The sequence below is a fragment of the Capra hircus genome, chromosome 15, assembly GCF_001704415.2.
Source record: "Capra hircus breed San Clemente chromosome 15, ASM170441v1, whole genome shotgun sequence".
Taxonomy (NCBI): domain Eukaryota; kingdom Metazoa; phylum Chordata; class Mammalia; order Artiodactyla; family Bovidae; genus Capra; species Capra hircus.
In genome coordinates this window covers 30,875,296-30,888,645 of record NC_030822.1, presented here as the reverse complement: position 1 = coordinate 30,888,645, position 13,350 = coordinate 30,875,296, and the positions used below count along the sequence as shown (strand labels likewise).

General features: G+C 63.3%; 3 protein-coding genes across 4 annotated transcripts in view; 1 reads left to right on the top strand and 2 right to left on the bottom strand.

Moving 5' to 3' along the window:
• Positions 1 to 13,350, bottom strand: part of PDE2A (phosphodiesterase 2A) — a 509,398-nt gene that overhangs the window by 409,601 nt on the left and 86,447 nt on the right. The window lies entirely within an intron of this gene.
• On the top strand, positions 57 to 4,387 carry THYN1 (thymocyte nuclear protein 1). 2 transcript variants are annotated; one of them, XM_018059404.1, is made up of 7 exons: positions 57 to 257; positions 1,300 to 1,481; positions 2,317 to 2,385; positions 2,722 to 2,814; positions 3,252 to 3,347; positions 3,555 to 3,705; positions 4,199 to 4,387. In XM_018059404.1, the coding sequence occupies exons 1-7, from the start codon at positions 224 to 226 to the stop codon at positions 4,243 to 4,245; spliced, it is 672 nt and encodes a 223-aa protein (XP_017914893.1). In that variant the 5' UTR covers positions 57 to 223; the 3' UTR covers positions 4,246 to 4,387. The 2 variants fall into 2 exon arrangements, with proteins under 2 accessions (XP_017914893.1, XP_017914894.1); XM_018059405.1 differs by lacking the exon at positions 57 to 257 and adding an exon at positions 309 to 1,090.
• Positions 4,714 to 12,069, bottom strand: VPS26B (VPS26, retromer complex component B; the record flags this gene model as incomplete). Its single annotated transcript, XM_018059403.1, is given in 5 exon segments — positions 4,714 to 6,161; positions 6,654 to 6,796; positions 7,849 to 8,024; positions 9,566 to 9,730; positions 11,913 to 12,069. Coding segments are annotated over 5 exon segments (788 nt in total), but the record flags the coding sequence as incomplete, so codon positions are not given.

Here is a 13,350-nt window from a genome sequence, read left to right as displayed (position 1 = left end):
AGGAGCCGGGACTATAATTCCCAGAGGCCCGCGCGGCCGCGGCGCGCGTGCCAAGACGGGAGAGCGCCGCGGGGCGCCGGCCGGGGTCTCGGGGCCGGGCCAGAGCGCGCGGCGCGGACTGAGAGAGGAGAGCTGCGGCGGCGCGCGCCGGGGGCTTCGCGGCTCCCCGCGGGGGCGTCCAGTGAGCGCCCGAGGCTGCGGCCATCCCGACCCGCGGGACAGCATGCCGCGAGCCCGGAGGAGGCCGGCGGGGCCGGGTGAGCGCGCCGGGCCGCTCAGCGCGCTGGGAGAGGCCGGGAGGCTGGTTCTGTGATCCGGGGCCGCAGCCGCCCCCAGGCTTCTGTGCTGGGGCCATCTCTGCCACTCGTCCGTCCGAGCGCTGACTGTCCGGGGAAGGCGCTGGGACGAGGGCTGGCGCTCGCGGCCCCCACTCCGAGCGCTCAAAGGCAGAGGGAATGCTTCCCGGAGACGGGGAGGGTTGCGGGTTGTTGATTATCAGCGCACGCGGTGTTTAGTGTGCCGATCACTGTCCAGGGGGACCACCGGCACAGCAGGAGGGTGCCGCGTATTAGAGGGCCGTCAGGATGGCTCACATGGGAGCTTCCACTTAGTCCAGAGGCCGTGCAGGAGGGTCAGGTGGGTTCAGGCCAGCGTGGCAGGCTGGCGTATAATCTGGCGCATACCCTCCAGGTGGATGGTGTGGACTGACTGCTTTAGGTTGAGCATGACCACGGAGCACAGGTAACAACTTAGCAGCTCTTAGGTACGAGGTACCCATTCTGCTTCAGGCACATTTCCTTCACTGGAGGGCAAAACTCAGTCTCATCCATGTCTGCAAACTCCTCAGTGGCGTTTTTATCCAGCTTCTCTGAGCACCTTCAAGGAGTGGAAAGGAGGCAGGCTCAGAGCACAGTGAGCAAGGAAGGAGTCTGAGGTGACATGGAAGCTCACGTTCCTGAACACTGATGATAACGCCAGGCACCGCCTCGGCCCACTGTATTGTGCTTGTACTCAGTTGCTTAGCCGCTTCAGACTCTGTGACCCCAAGGACTGCAGCCCGCCAGGCTCCTCTGTCCATGGGATTCTCCAGGCAAGGATACTTGAGTGGGTTGCCACGCCCTCCTCCAGGGGATCTTCCCAACCCTGGGGACTGAACCCCATATCTGTTTCCTATGTTGGCAGGTGGGTTCTTTCTCACTAGCGCCACCTGGGAAGCTCTGACTCCAGAGCAGCTGTTTTTCCTGCATCAGAACTTTCTCAGCAGGTAAAAAAGTTCCCTTCTTTTTGCTTCTGTTGCAGACATGAAGGGGCCAGAAGGAAAACGCTCCAAAACTAAAAACCTAGGGGGGGCATCAGCCCAAGTGGAGAGCTCCAGCCTCCAGAGGACTCCAGCCTCTGAAGATGGTGGGGAGGCTCTCGGTAGCTACTGGCTGATGAAGTCAGAGCCAGAAAGTCGACTGGAGAAAGGCGTGGATGTGAAGGTGAGGTCCCGTGCCCGTCTCCGTGGTGCACAGGGGACACCACGGGGCCCATCGCCCACGTCTTGCTTTTGAGGAGCACGGAGGTGTATGGAGTGGGACCAGCAGGGTTTACCACTGTCTGCTCTGTGAGCCTCCACCTTCTCTCTAAAGGGCCAGGTGGTCGTGCTTGCAGCGAAGCTGTCGTCACTAGGCGTGGCCTGCATGGGAGGGGCGTTTGGGGGAGAATGGATTCATGTGGTCGTATGGCTGAGTCCCTTCGCTGTCCTCCTGAAACCCACCACGTTGTCAGTCAGCTGTACGCCCATGCGAGATAAACAGTTAACAACGAAACTGGCCTTAGGCCACCTGTGTTCCAGTGAACCTGTCTGCGAGTCAGGCACGGGCGGATGCGGCCCGAGGGCTGGTCCCCCAGCCCCAAGCCAGGCCACGCTCGGCCTTGGCTGCCTTTCTCTGGCCACCCACCGTGCCCTTAGGTATCTCCCTGCCAACAGCCGGTAAGCAGGGGGTGAGTGTGACTCAGTTCTCACGACAGCCCAGAGACAACACAGTTGGAGATGCTATAGAAGGGATATATAATATTTTAATAATAGAGATAACCGGATTAGCAGATTCATTAACCACTCCCCTGATCCTCTGGACTGTGAGCGATGACAGGGTGGCACAAGGCTGCCACCTGCGTGCCTGGCATGTGCGGCTCTGTGGGGTCCTATCCCAGAGGCCCCTGGGCCCTGCTGCTGGCAGTGTTCACACTAAACGGGGAGGAACGAGTCTGCTTCCATGCGTCCTGACCAGCCAGCCCAGGAGAGTTCACCGAATGACCTTGTTTCTGGCCCAGTTCAGCATCGAGGATCTCCAGGCACAGCCCAGGCAGACGACGTGCTGGGATGGTGTGCGCAATTACCAGGTAGGCGGGCTGGCGGGACCGTGAGGCTTGGGGGGAAGAGCCTGCTTCCCTCTGACCTACTCAGGAATGAAGCTGTCTCGGCCAAGGGTGCTTTTTCCCTGAACCCAAACCTGAAGATACACAATAAGTACCTGAATTCCTCTGGCTGCCTGCAGTTTTGAAACTGCCTGTGTTCCAGCCAGTGTCCTGATACACCTCGGGGCAAAAGGCAAGGATGGAACTGAAGCGGGGGGAAGCTGCAGTAAGGAGTCTCAGCTAACAGAGGCGGACTCGATTTCCGCCGGCTGGTGCTTCCCGCCAGTGGGAGGACAGTGCTTTCCTTGTCTGCTGCCACAGGCCCGGAACTTCCTGAGGGCCATGAGGCTGGACGAGGAGGCCTTCTTCTACCACAGCAACTGCAGAGCGCCGGGCATCGCGGGCCTCGTGAAGGTGGGGCATCCAGGCTGAGGGCTGAGCCGGCTCCCTTCATGTGGGTCTGGGGACACAGCCTAGGCGGGTCATCCGCGCCCCCCTGCTCCGGTCAGGAGTGCGTGGCAGGCCTACAGCTAGGCGGGCCTGCGTCCCAGGCCCCGCGGGCACAGGCTTCTCGTGGTCCACGCCGTGGCCTTGCACTCAGGCGGGCCGGCAGCCAGCGGACACGCAGCTGTGGGTGGGGAAACCGGTGCCAGCAGCGAGCTCTGCTTGGTTGGGAGCCCACCGTCAGGGTCGTCTCAGACTGCAGTGTGCCCACGTCTGAACCCTCGCTGGCTCTGCGGCAGACAGACAGGGCGAGACCGTGTAGGCCAAGAAATGGGAGCTGGACTCAGACTGAAGTCTGGCTGTGGAGCTGACTGGACAGACGGCCAGAGACTTGGATCTGATTTCAGATCGTGAAGGAGGCTTACCCGGACCACACACAGTTTGAGAAAAACAGTCCCCACTATGATTCATCCAGCAAAGAAGACAACCCCAAGTGGTCCATGGTGAAGTTACTCTTTTTCCCAGCTCACGGGTGGACAGAGGGCGGAGGCTCTGGGGGTCTCTAGGGCAGGGCACAGAGCCCCGCTCGTCAGTGAGGCCGCCCTGCCCCTGGGGCGGAGGACAGGCGTGGGCAACCCGCCCGTAGGGCCTCCTACGCTCAGCTGACACAGCTGGACGTGCCTTCTGTCCCGTGCACCGCTGCCCTGTAGGTGGACGTACAGTTTGTGCGGATGATGAAGCGTTTCATTCCCCTGGCTGAGCTCAGAGCCCATCACCAAGCACACAAAGCCTCTGGCGGCCCGTTAAAAAACATGGCTCTCTTCACTCACCAGAGACTCTCCGTCCAGCGCCTGACCCGAGGTAAGGCTGGCCCTTGTCTTTGGACCACATGCCAGAATGACTGTGAATTCACTTGTAGTCACTGGCGAAGCCTAAACACCACGGTTAAGGGCCGAGTCTGTGTCCCCGCCCCCCCGTAACTCCCACGAGAGGAGCTCCCTGGGCTGCCCAGGATGCTGTGCGCGGCGGCAGCCAGAGCCCCTCCCTGTTCCCGAGGGAGTTGCTGGCCTTGCACCTGAGACATGCCTGCCGGACCGCTCCCTTCAGAGTGGAGTCGTGTGACTCCACAGACCATATCCCCCCAGGCTCCTCTGCCCATGGGATTGTCCAGGCAAGAACACTGGACTGGGCTGCCATGCCCTCCTCCAGGGGATCTTCCTGACCCAGGGATCGAACCCATGTCTCTTACGCCTCCTGCATTGACAGGGGGGTTCGTTACCACTGATGCCACCTGGGAAGCCCATTCAGGAGGTGATACAGACCTAATTCTTCCTCTTCGTGCCCTTTTCGGTAGAGGAGTTTGATTTTATCCTGAGCCTGGAGGAAAAGGAACCGAGTTAATGGAGACGCGGCTGCCGAAAAGGACGAGATGTTGCCCCAAAGTCAAGCTCCCACAAGACGAGAGGCAGTGTGGGGAGCCCGGCGGTTGTGAGCAGAGGTGGGGCCTGGTCCTCTCTAATAAACACCCATGCTTAAGCTGGAAGCGTTTCTTTCCGTCAGCGTCGCGGGTGGAACAGGTTTCAGAGCCCCTTGGCCGGATGCAGGGCCCAGCCTGGTGACACGGCTGCCTCTACTCTTCCCTGACTGCCCCTCAAGTGTCTGGTCCCACGGAGGTTAAAGCAGCAGTTTCAGGACACCTTGCCAGGCTGGAATCAATCCGAAATTCCTTTCTCAGCCATGTGCTTGTCTGAAACCGGCATTAACAACATGGGCATTGCTGTTCAACAGGGGCCACAGGCGTCGGGAGGGTAGGTGTCGTGGGCTGGAGTGGCGCGTGTGGCGGGGCAATAAAGACACCACAGAGCCTGGTGGACTGTGGGCACGAAGCCTCCGAGCCCAGGGGCTTGCTTTAATCAGACACACAGCTGAAACAGAGCTTGGTTTAAAACACAGCCACTGCAAGACACACATCGAGAAACCTGTAAACGCGCAGCGGCTCAACTGCAGGCCATACTGCCCACCTGGCCCTTCCACTCTGCCAGGGTCCCAGTCGCACTTGTCTGGCGCAGAGGCAGACCATGGGCAAGCAGAGGACGGAGGCGGCTGCGCTCTGGCTCCCTCACAAGACTGGCATTGGGCGCAGTTGGCTGGGGGCAGACGGTGGGTGGGCGGTCCTCGCAGACAGGGTGCAGGCTGCCCCGGGGGGCCCAGGGCTCGGCTCACGCTCTGGAGAAGCCGAGGGGCGCTGCTCCGTACTCCGGAACCGTGGTCCACCCGAGGGACCACCTGCCCTCGCCTGGCTGTCCTGCCCCAGTGCCGGCGCTCTTCCCGGTGCCGCCCAAACGCCCTCTCTCCAGTCTAGCTCTGACCCACAAGCCCTGCCCAGTCCGAGGCCCACAGCTGCCCCGATTTCCGAGGAAAAGAGGGGTCCCTATAAAGACGACACAGAACGAACCGTCTGCTCCCCAGAAGACACAGGACCCAGACCCCCGAGCGCGTCGTACCTACTGACTCCAGGGTCTGCCTAGTCTTTCCAGAAGAGATGGGCGGCCAGGACGGACAGCCACACCCTTAACACGACAGGCCCAGGCGCGGTGCGGCCGTGGAAGACCCCCTCTAGCGTGGCGAGCACCCACATACACAGAACACCCCGGGTCCCAAGCTGTGGGGGGAGGACAGCTTCCAGGCGTCAGACTAAGCCCTGGTCCCTGGGAATGAGACGGACAGCAGGGATCAAGAGCCTCGGCTCCTGGCTGCCCAGGGCCACGACCACGGAGTTTTCCCTGTTGCCATCCATGTGCCACACGGACCCTGGTGTCTCTGTGCCCAGGGGCGGCGGCCAGAGGCGCCCCACACCCCGTCCGGTCCAGGACCACGCTTGGGAGTCAGAGGAGGACAATGGCGGCCTGTGGAGGCGCCAAAGCGCCACGTCCAGACTCCCGAGGCAGCTCCCAGCCGAGCCCTCTGCAGCTCCGCAGACAGCTCCCCGGGGACACCCCTCCTCTCCCCGGGCCCCTGTCGGGCACAGGGTCCCGGACACCCTGCCTCCCAACCCCAGCCCCTCAGGTTCTTCAGGAAAAAGGATTTACGTCGAAGACATGGTTTGTTTTCAGGCTGCGAGCGCGGGTCAGCAGCGGATCTCCCGCCCCAGCCACTTCCCCGCCCTGGGCCTACTGTCTGCTGCCTCCGTCGGACAGTGGGCCGGGGGTCCGTGCTTCCCCCAGGGGTGTCGTGCCCTCAAAGCGCTGGGAGGCGATGGCTGCCTGGTGCGACATGCTCTTCCGGACAATGTCGCCCTTCCGCCACAGCACCACCTCCTGCAGGGTGGCGGGAACGGCACGTGAGGGGGGCCTGGGGAGGGTCCCAGGGACTCTTAGGCAACGGCCTCCCTGGTCTCCCGCCAACGAGCAGCTGTCCATCCCCTGGGGCCTTGCGGCTCCTGCTGGTCAAGGGGCCGGGAAGGCGGAGCAGCCACGGGGGCTGGGCCCGAGGAGGCCGGCTCTGGTGTCAACTGGGACCTCGTCCCTGCCGTGGGGCTCGGGGCGAACCAAGCAGCACAGACCCCCACCAGCTCACCCCGCCCCTCCGCCCGCGGCCCCGCCCCTCCGCCCGCGGCCCCGCCCCTCCGCCCGCGGCCCCGCCCCTCCGCCCGCGGCCCCGCCCCTCCGCCCGCGGCCCCGCCCCTCCGCCCGCGGCCCCGCCCCTCCGCCCGCGGCCCCGCCCCTCCGCCCGCGGCCCCGCCCCTCCGCCCGCGGCCCCGCCCCTCCGCCCGCGGCCCCGCCCCTCCGCCCGCGGCCCCGGGGCCCCACCTGCTGCTTGAAGTAGCGCCGCTCCTCGTCGTCGATGAGCACCAGGTTGAGGTAGTAGCGCACCGAGAACTTCTTGTTGATGTCCCGCATGGTGGGCGTGAGCTCGTAGCCCGCCAGGAAGAGGCGGATGGGGATGGACTCTCCTGCAGGGCCGGGAGGGTTCAGCGGGGCAGGGCAGGTGCCCCGCCTGCCACCCGCTTCCAGGAGGCGCGCCGCCCACTGACGGGCTAGGCCCGCTTCGTCTCCTCCTGGCTGAGCCCGACAGGACCGGGGTGGCAGAGTGCCAACCACAGGACGCCAGGTGAGCAGCTCTGACTCTCACCAGTGCGAGAGTCCAGTGGCTGGGCTGTGAGAGCCAGCTGTCCCACCCTAGCTAGCGCACTGTCTTCCCTAGCAATTCCAGTGTCAGCCCCCCCCCACCCCAATTGGCACGGCCCACCCCATGCCTCCAGAGACTGGCAGGCCTCAGCTCTCTCCACTGAACTCTGGTGGGTCTGCTGCTGTCCCTGGACCCTCCTGTTCTCACGTTAATCAGGCTATACGGTATCTCAGATCCCTTCTACCTCTAACACCGTGCCTTCCTCAGCTAAGTGGAACAAACTCAGGACAGGGCTCCACTGAGCAAGCGCAAAGACAAGAGCAGCCCAAAGCCACACACGGAGCCCACGTCACCCTGCGTGGTTCACAGGCCCCACGGTGCCCCAGGGAGGGCAAGACTTGCTCGGCTGTGTGGCTGGGGACACAATGGAGCCAGCGGGCAAGATGGACAATTCCTGCCCCGAAGACCCCGCTCGGGAGGCCAAGGACCTGAGAAGCCATGACCCCCTCCTCCCACGTGGCGTGGACTGGGCAGAGCTGCATGAGGCCTGGCGGCACCTAGTCCACGGGAAAACGCACATAGTCGGCAGCTGCAGCGCCGATAAAGAACCACAACAATCGCTCCTCCCAGGAACCACCAGGCTCCCACCAGCTCGCGCGCGACTCATCCTAGAGGTCACGCCAGCACCGTGCACAGCAGCAGGGAGTGTCGGTCAGGGTGTCCCCTTGGCCAGGCAGCCCAGAGCCTGACTGGTGCGGGGACTAGCAGAAGGACCATCTCGCTCCCCCAGCAGCAAGGGCGGTGCAAGTGGAGGCGGCACAGGCTCGTGGCCGCTGGCCGAGACAGCGGCCCCGCCGGCCAGCCGGGCGGGCTCACCTCTCACGGGCGCGCCGTCCATGATCTCGTACTTGGCGATGGTGTCGTTCTCGTGGTACACGTTGGGGCCCGTGCCCGTCGTCTCCCGCTTGATGATGTCGATCTCCATGTGCTTGATCTTGATCCGCACCAGCAGGAAGTAGATCTTCCCCACGATGACGTCCTTCAGGTGGTACCTGCAGAGAGGAAACCAGGAGGTGCGGCTCCGGGTGGGACCCGCCTCCTGGATGCGGAGAGGGCACCGCCCACCTGGGGGTGGTGGCCCAGGAGAGCTGAGGCCACGCGGGCCCATGCTCCCCCCAGGCTGCCCCGCGGAGCGAATTCCAATGCCCTGCACTGGAACCAGCCTCACTCCCACTGCTTCCCACACACGCCTCAGAGAGCGGGTCCCCGTCACCCCTACCCGGCGCTGTAACCAGCATGTACTTCAGAGGCTGTGGGGTGAGAGGCTGACCCACCAGGAGTGGGGACCAGGTCCCGGTCCTCCTCCAGCGCCTGGGAGCTAGGCCCTCCCGGATCAGTCAGCTATGGGGCTGGTCTGCACCCGGTGTGGCCGCCAAAAGCAAACGTTCTGAGTGAAGCTCAGGAAGGGGATGGGAGCCGGGGGTGGGGGCTAAGGACGCAGGCCCTGACCACAGGGGAAGACAGACCACTGACAGCTGCAGGGTGGGGGCCTGCCCGCATCTGGCCTCGTCTGCCCCCGCTTCCTGGGGGGGAAGGCGGGCACCGAAGTGCAGCCTCCGGGAGGGATGCCGGAGCACACGCTCTCCTGGCTCTCACTGGTCTGCAACCTGGACGCCCCTCCATGCTCAGTGGACTCTCACCCACAAGAGACACAAAGGAGCCGTTCCGGGGGCCTGGGCTCTTCCTCCTTCCTGACACCTTTCCTCTCACCTGACCCAAGCCCCTCATTTTCGGACAGGAAACCCAGGTACAGGAGCTGAAGTGCCGGTAAGCCCAGCCTGAGCCCTTGGGGGCAATCGCGGGCTCCCCCGTGGGTGGGACAGTGGGCGCCCGTTCTGGGCTCAGCCTGCTCTGTGGGCAGGGCCCGGTGTGCCCGTCCAGCCTCAGACAGGCCCGTCTCCTGCTCAGCTTGGTCTTCACTGCACTGCTGGCTGGAGGCTGCTTGCGTATCTACGAGGCGGCTCCTCCTACACCAGGTGGCTGGGGTGCTGGTGGGCAGCACTCTGGGGGCTCCGTCCTGGGAAGGTCTGTGAGCCCCGAGACTGCAAGGAGAAGGCAAAGGGCCCCTCCCAGGGGCAGGGCCACTCCCACAGGCGGGGCTCATGGGGCTGCGCTGGCTCCAGGTTGGGGCGGGGGAAACACAGCTGTCCGTCACCAGTCCTAGGAGGCCCTGTGTCCCCAGTCCCGCAGGAGGGCCGCCCAGGCAGCCCTCGCCCCAAACCTCTGGAGGCCAGCAGGTCTGAGGCGAGGCCACCCCACCCAGAGACCCTCCTTGGCGACATGGCGGCTTTTTTAGCTCTGTGAGTCAAATAAACATTTACTTTGCATATATGATTTTTGAGCATTTTCAGGAATGTCCTATATTGAAAAGAAAGATGCTCGTGGTAGTTTTTGAACGGTCAGTAAGTTCTGCAATTTACAAGCACCGTGATATTTTGACGCTGTAATAGCAGGCACGGTCTAAAACGTTCTGGCCAGTTAAAATCAAGTCCTGCACGCCCTCTCCCTCAGGCACCAGGCATCCACCACTCACTTGGACTTGTTGTACTCAAACTCGATGTGCAGACAGTCCTCAATGCCGACCTCCATCTTGATGGAAGAGTTCAGCTCGGGGTACGTGCTCAGCGTGTGCACCACGATGTCCATCTCCTTGACAACGTCGTTGAGGCGGCGGCTGATAGTGGCCCGGAGGAAGTACCTGTGGGAGGCGGGCAAGCAGCGAAGGGACCTGGGTTTACTCACTCCCCACCGCCCCCGAGAACCCCTGGCCAAGTCGGCCTCTGTGGCTTTGATTCCTCCGAGCAGTCGCCTCTGGGCACCCCCTCCCAGCAGAGACGAGACACACTCCTGCCATTATAGCTGCAGGGAGCTCCAAGGCCCTTCCCCAGCCACTCCCTGAGCCCGGCCCGGGGTCCAGGGGGGCTGTACCCCAGCAGCAGCCTCATGGCCACCTGCCAGGCACCGTGTGCAGCTTTTATTTCTGCAGCCCCTTCTGGCTCTTTGGATACAGGGACCATGTCCTCTTAGGTCTGCACACTAAGACGGTGCTCCATGAGTGAGCATGGTTCAAGTCCCCCACAGTTAAGTGACAAGAATAGGCAACGGAGAAGCCAGATCAGTGAGTCCCCACAGCGTTTATTTCCAGACCTAGGACGCAGAGATGGAGTCACAGGCGACTGGCGGTCCCATCTCCCCGCCCGGGGAGTCGGGAACTAGAGTGCCTGCGGAATGTCAGCCAGAGGCGGCACCCGGCGCTGAGGGGAGGGGCCTTCAGGGAGAGCCGGCCTCGTAAGCACAACAGCAGAGGAGATGTCTCAACCTGAACGGCGCCCGGCTGCACCACCCTGGGCATGAAACTGCCCTGGAGGAGGACACGGGAACCTGCACTTCTCATTTTTAAATAATTCCCACCCCAGCCGGTAAGTCTAACACAGGACCCTGATAGAGAACCACTGTCCAACATCTCGATGCTGCAGCATCCCACCTTTCTCCACACATCCTGTCTCTCTCCAGCTACGCTTTCCTCCTGAGCGCCTAACCTGTCCCGGAGTTGTCAGTACCCAGAGCACGCCCCAGAGATCGCTATCCAGAGTCCTGCTCGAGCCTGCAGCTTCCTCCCCAGCCCCTCGCCTCACCTAGCCGTCTTCACCACCCTGCAGGAGCTGCCCGCCAAGGGAACACAGGCGCCTTTCACTGCACATGAGGTTCTCCAGGCTCCGCCGGGCCGCAGCAGGGGTCAGGGTCTGCTTCCCCTTCAAGGCCGAGCACTATTTCACCATGTGGACACGCCTGGCGCTCAGCCACTCAGCCACTGATGGGCGCTGGGGTCGTGCCCACTTTGTGGCCACTGGGAACGCCGCTGCCAAGCGCGAGCACACTCGCATTTGTCTGAGTGCTGCTTCACTGCGTTTGGATTTATACGCAGGAGTGGATTCGATGAATCATTTGGTAGTTTTATTTTTAATATTTTGAGGAACTGCCGTACTGTTTTCAACATCGTTCTGACATAAGAACGTCTATGAGGAATCTACTGCAGAGCGTCACATTGAATCACAATAAGGCCCCGTCCCAGCTTCCCTGACAACTAAGCAGTGCTTGCGGGTGCTGCCTCCTCCGAGAGCGTCACAGAGCGCTGCTGAATGGGGCACCTTCAGCGCTCGGACCTCCCTGCCAAGGCTGGGAAAGAAGAGCCTGCAGCCTGTCTTCTGACGGGAGAGGGCAGACCTCCCCAGAGCCTGTGTGGTCCCCCACGCAGGCCCCAGGTGCTGACCACCACTTGGAGCCAGAAGTCCGGGTGACGTCACATAGCTCAGAGGCCCTGGGATCAGTGCCCCCCTTGGGTTTTCAAGACTGAAACAAGGAAAACAATCCCCTATACTTAAAAGGTGTGTATTCCTGTTCTAAAGCTTCTCATCCCGTGCTACGTTTTATCTTCTCCTGTCCCAAAAGATGCAGAGGACAGGTCTGGGATCAGAATCCAAACCTGGGACTGCCCTGGTGGTCCAGCAGCCAAGAATCTGCCCGCCACCGCAGAGGACACAGGCTCGATTCCTGGTCCAGAAGAGCCCGCACGCCTCGGGCAGCTGGCCCTGTGCGCCACGAGAGCAGTCACCGCGGCGAGGAGCCCGAGCACCGAGACCACAGGGGAGAGCCCGCTCCCCGCAGCGAGAGGGAGCCTGCCGGCAACAGCGGGGCCCCGGCGCAGCCGAGCGGCAGTCTGAAAGAGAACCGAATCTGCGGCCCCCTTCTCGCCTGACAGCACGCAGGCCCGCGTCCCGGCGTGTGTGGAGTCGCGTCACTCACCGCAGCCTCACGTCCTGGCCGGGAACGCCTTCTCGCGTGACAGTACGCATCCCAGCGTGTGGAGTCGCGTCACTTACCGCAGCTTCACGTTCTGCCCGGTGTAGGACTCGTAGGGCTTCTCCACGTGGGTGAACTCGAAGTCAAAGGCCTGCGACTGGGTGACCTCTCCAGGTCGGGCCAGGTCCTTCACCAGGGACACGAACTCGTGGTGGTTGCCGCGGTCATAGTAGAGCTCTATGGGGAGAGCGGAGGCCTCTGCTACTGGCGCCTGGCCCACAGGGGGCGGCGGGGCCCGCTGCGGAAGCGCCCCTCCCGGCCGCGGAGCGGCGCGCCGGTTCACGACCCCCTCTTCCCGCCCTGCACCCAAATACCCTGCGCTCTGTGCAGACCCTGTCCCGGGGCAGCACCCAGGGGACACAGCAGGGGCACCGCCACCGAAACACCGCATCACCTCTTTACACAGTTACAGTGATTCCTAAGTGTGGGAAGCGTGCTCGACTCCGTCACTCAGTCACAACATCCTCACGGCAACCTGAGCGGCTGGGTGGGCCCATCACACATTTGACAGACAGGGAAACTGAGGCATGGTGGAGCAGGGCCAGGCCCAGCGCCCCAGGTCTCCTGCTGGGCCGCATCTGCTCCTGGGCCCCGGGAGATCAGGGGTGAACACGAGGTGGGAGGCAGGTGAGGACTTGCAGACGGGTCCACGTGGCCCCGCTGACGGAGGGGCTGTCAGCCTACCCCAGTCTAGGCCACAGTCCCCGGACTCGTGTGATCACCAGGACCCCCGAGGCTGTGCTGAGGCACAGACGGCTGCACTCCCCCCCAATATCTCTGATTCCGTGGCCTGGGTGGGACTCAGGATGGACATCCCAACAGACTCCTGCTTGTTCCGAGGCCGCCCTCCGAGAAGGCCTCCTGCACCCCCACCCTCCTCTCAGACAGTCCTGCTGGCTGTCGGTCCTGAGTCAGGCCACCCATGTGTCCTGGGCTGTCTGTGCCCATGTCACACAGCTGCTGAAGTGGTGAGCTGTGCTCCAGGATGGCTGCTGGAGACGAGGCCCCGGACCCCAGCGCCCCCGGTCCCCAGCTGTGCAAAGGGGACACTTACCTACCGACCGCCTCCACGTGGCCCAGCGCAGTCAAGATCTGACCCCCCGCCCCGCAGCGGCCTGAGCAGGACAGGACGGGTTCGGCGGGACGAAGCGGGGAGGCGGCGTGCTCTCACCGAGTCTGCTGCTGGCTGCCTGGACACGGGGACTGGGACCACCCCCCGCCAGGCCTGGCCCGCACCTCTCGGCTGCCTCTCTCAGGACAGCCTGAGCACGAGGGGCTGGGCAGACCCCAGACAGCAAAGGCCTGAAGCCCCTGACGATCGAGCCTTCTTGGCGTTGAGAAGCCAGATCCCCTGCCTCTCAGAGCCAACATGGGCAACCAGGCCTGCCACGGGGGCGCGTGGGGCAAGCACAGCTTCCAGGGAGCTTCTCGGCTGGCTGCCCGGGCGCTGGCCGACAG

Excerpts from the sequence above, each read along its gene's own strand:
- THYN1 (XM_018059404.1), top strand. The coding sequence starts at position 224 with ATGCCGCGAGCCCGGAGGAGGCCGGCGGGGCCGG. Across the intron at positions 3,348-3,554 it reads ACAACCCCAAGTGGTCCATG|GTGGACGTACAGTTTGTGCG; the intron begins GTGAAGTTACTC and ends GCTGCCCTGTAG. Across the intron at positions 3,706-4,198 it reads CGTCCAGCGCCTGACCCGAG|AGGAGTTTGATTTTATCCTG; the intron begins GTAAGGCTGGCC and ends CCTTTTCGGTAG.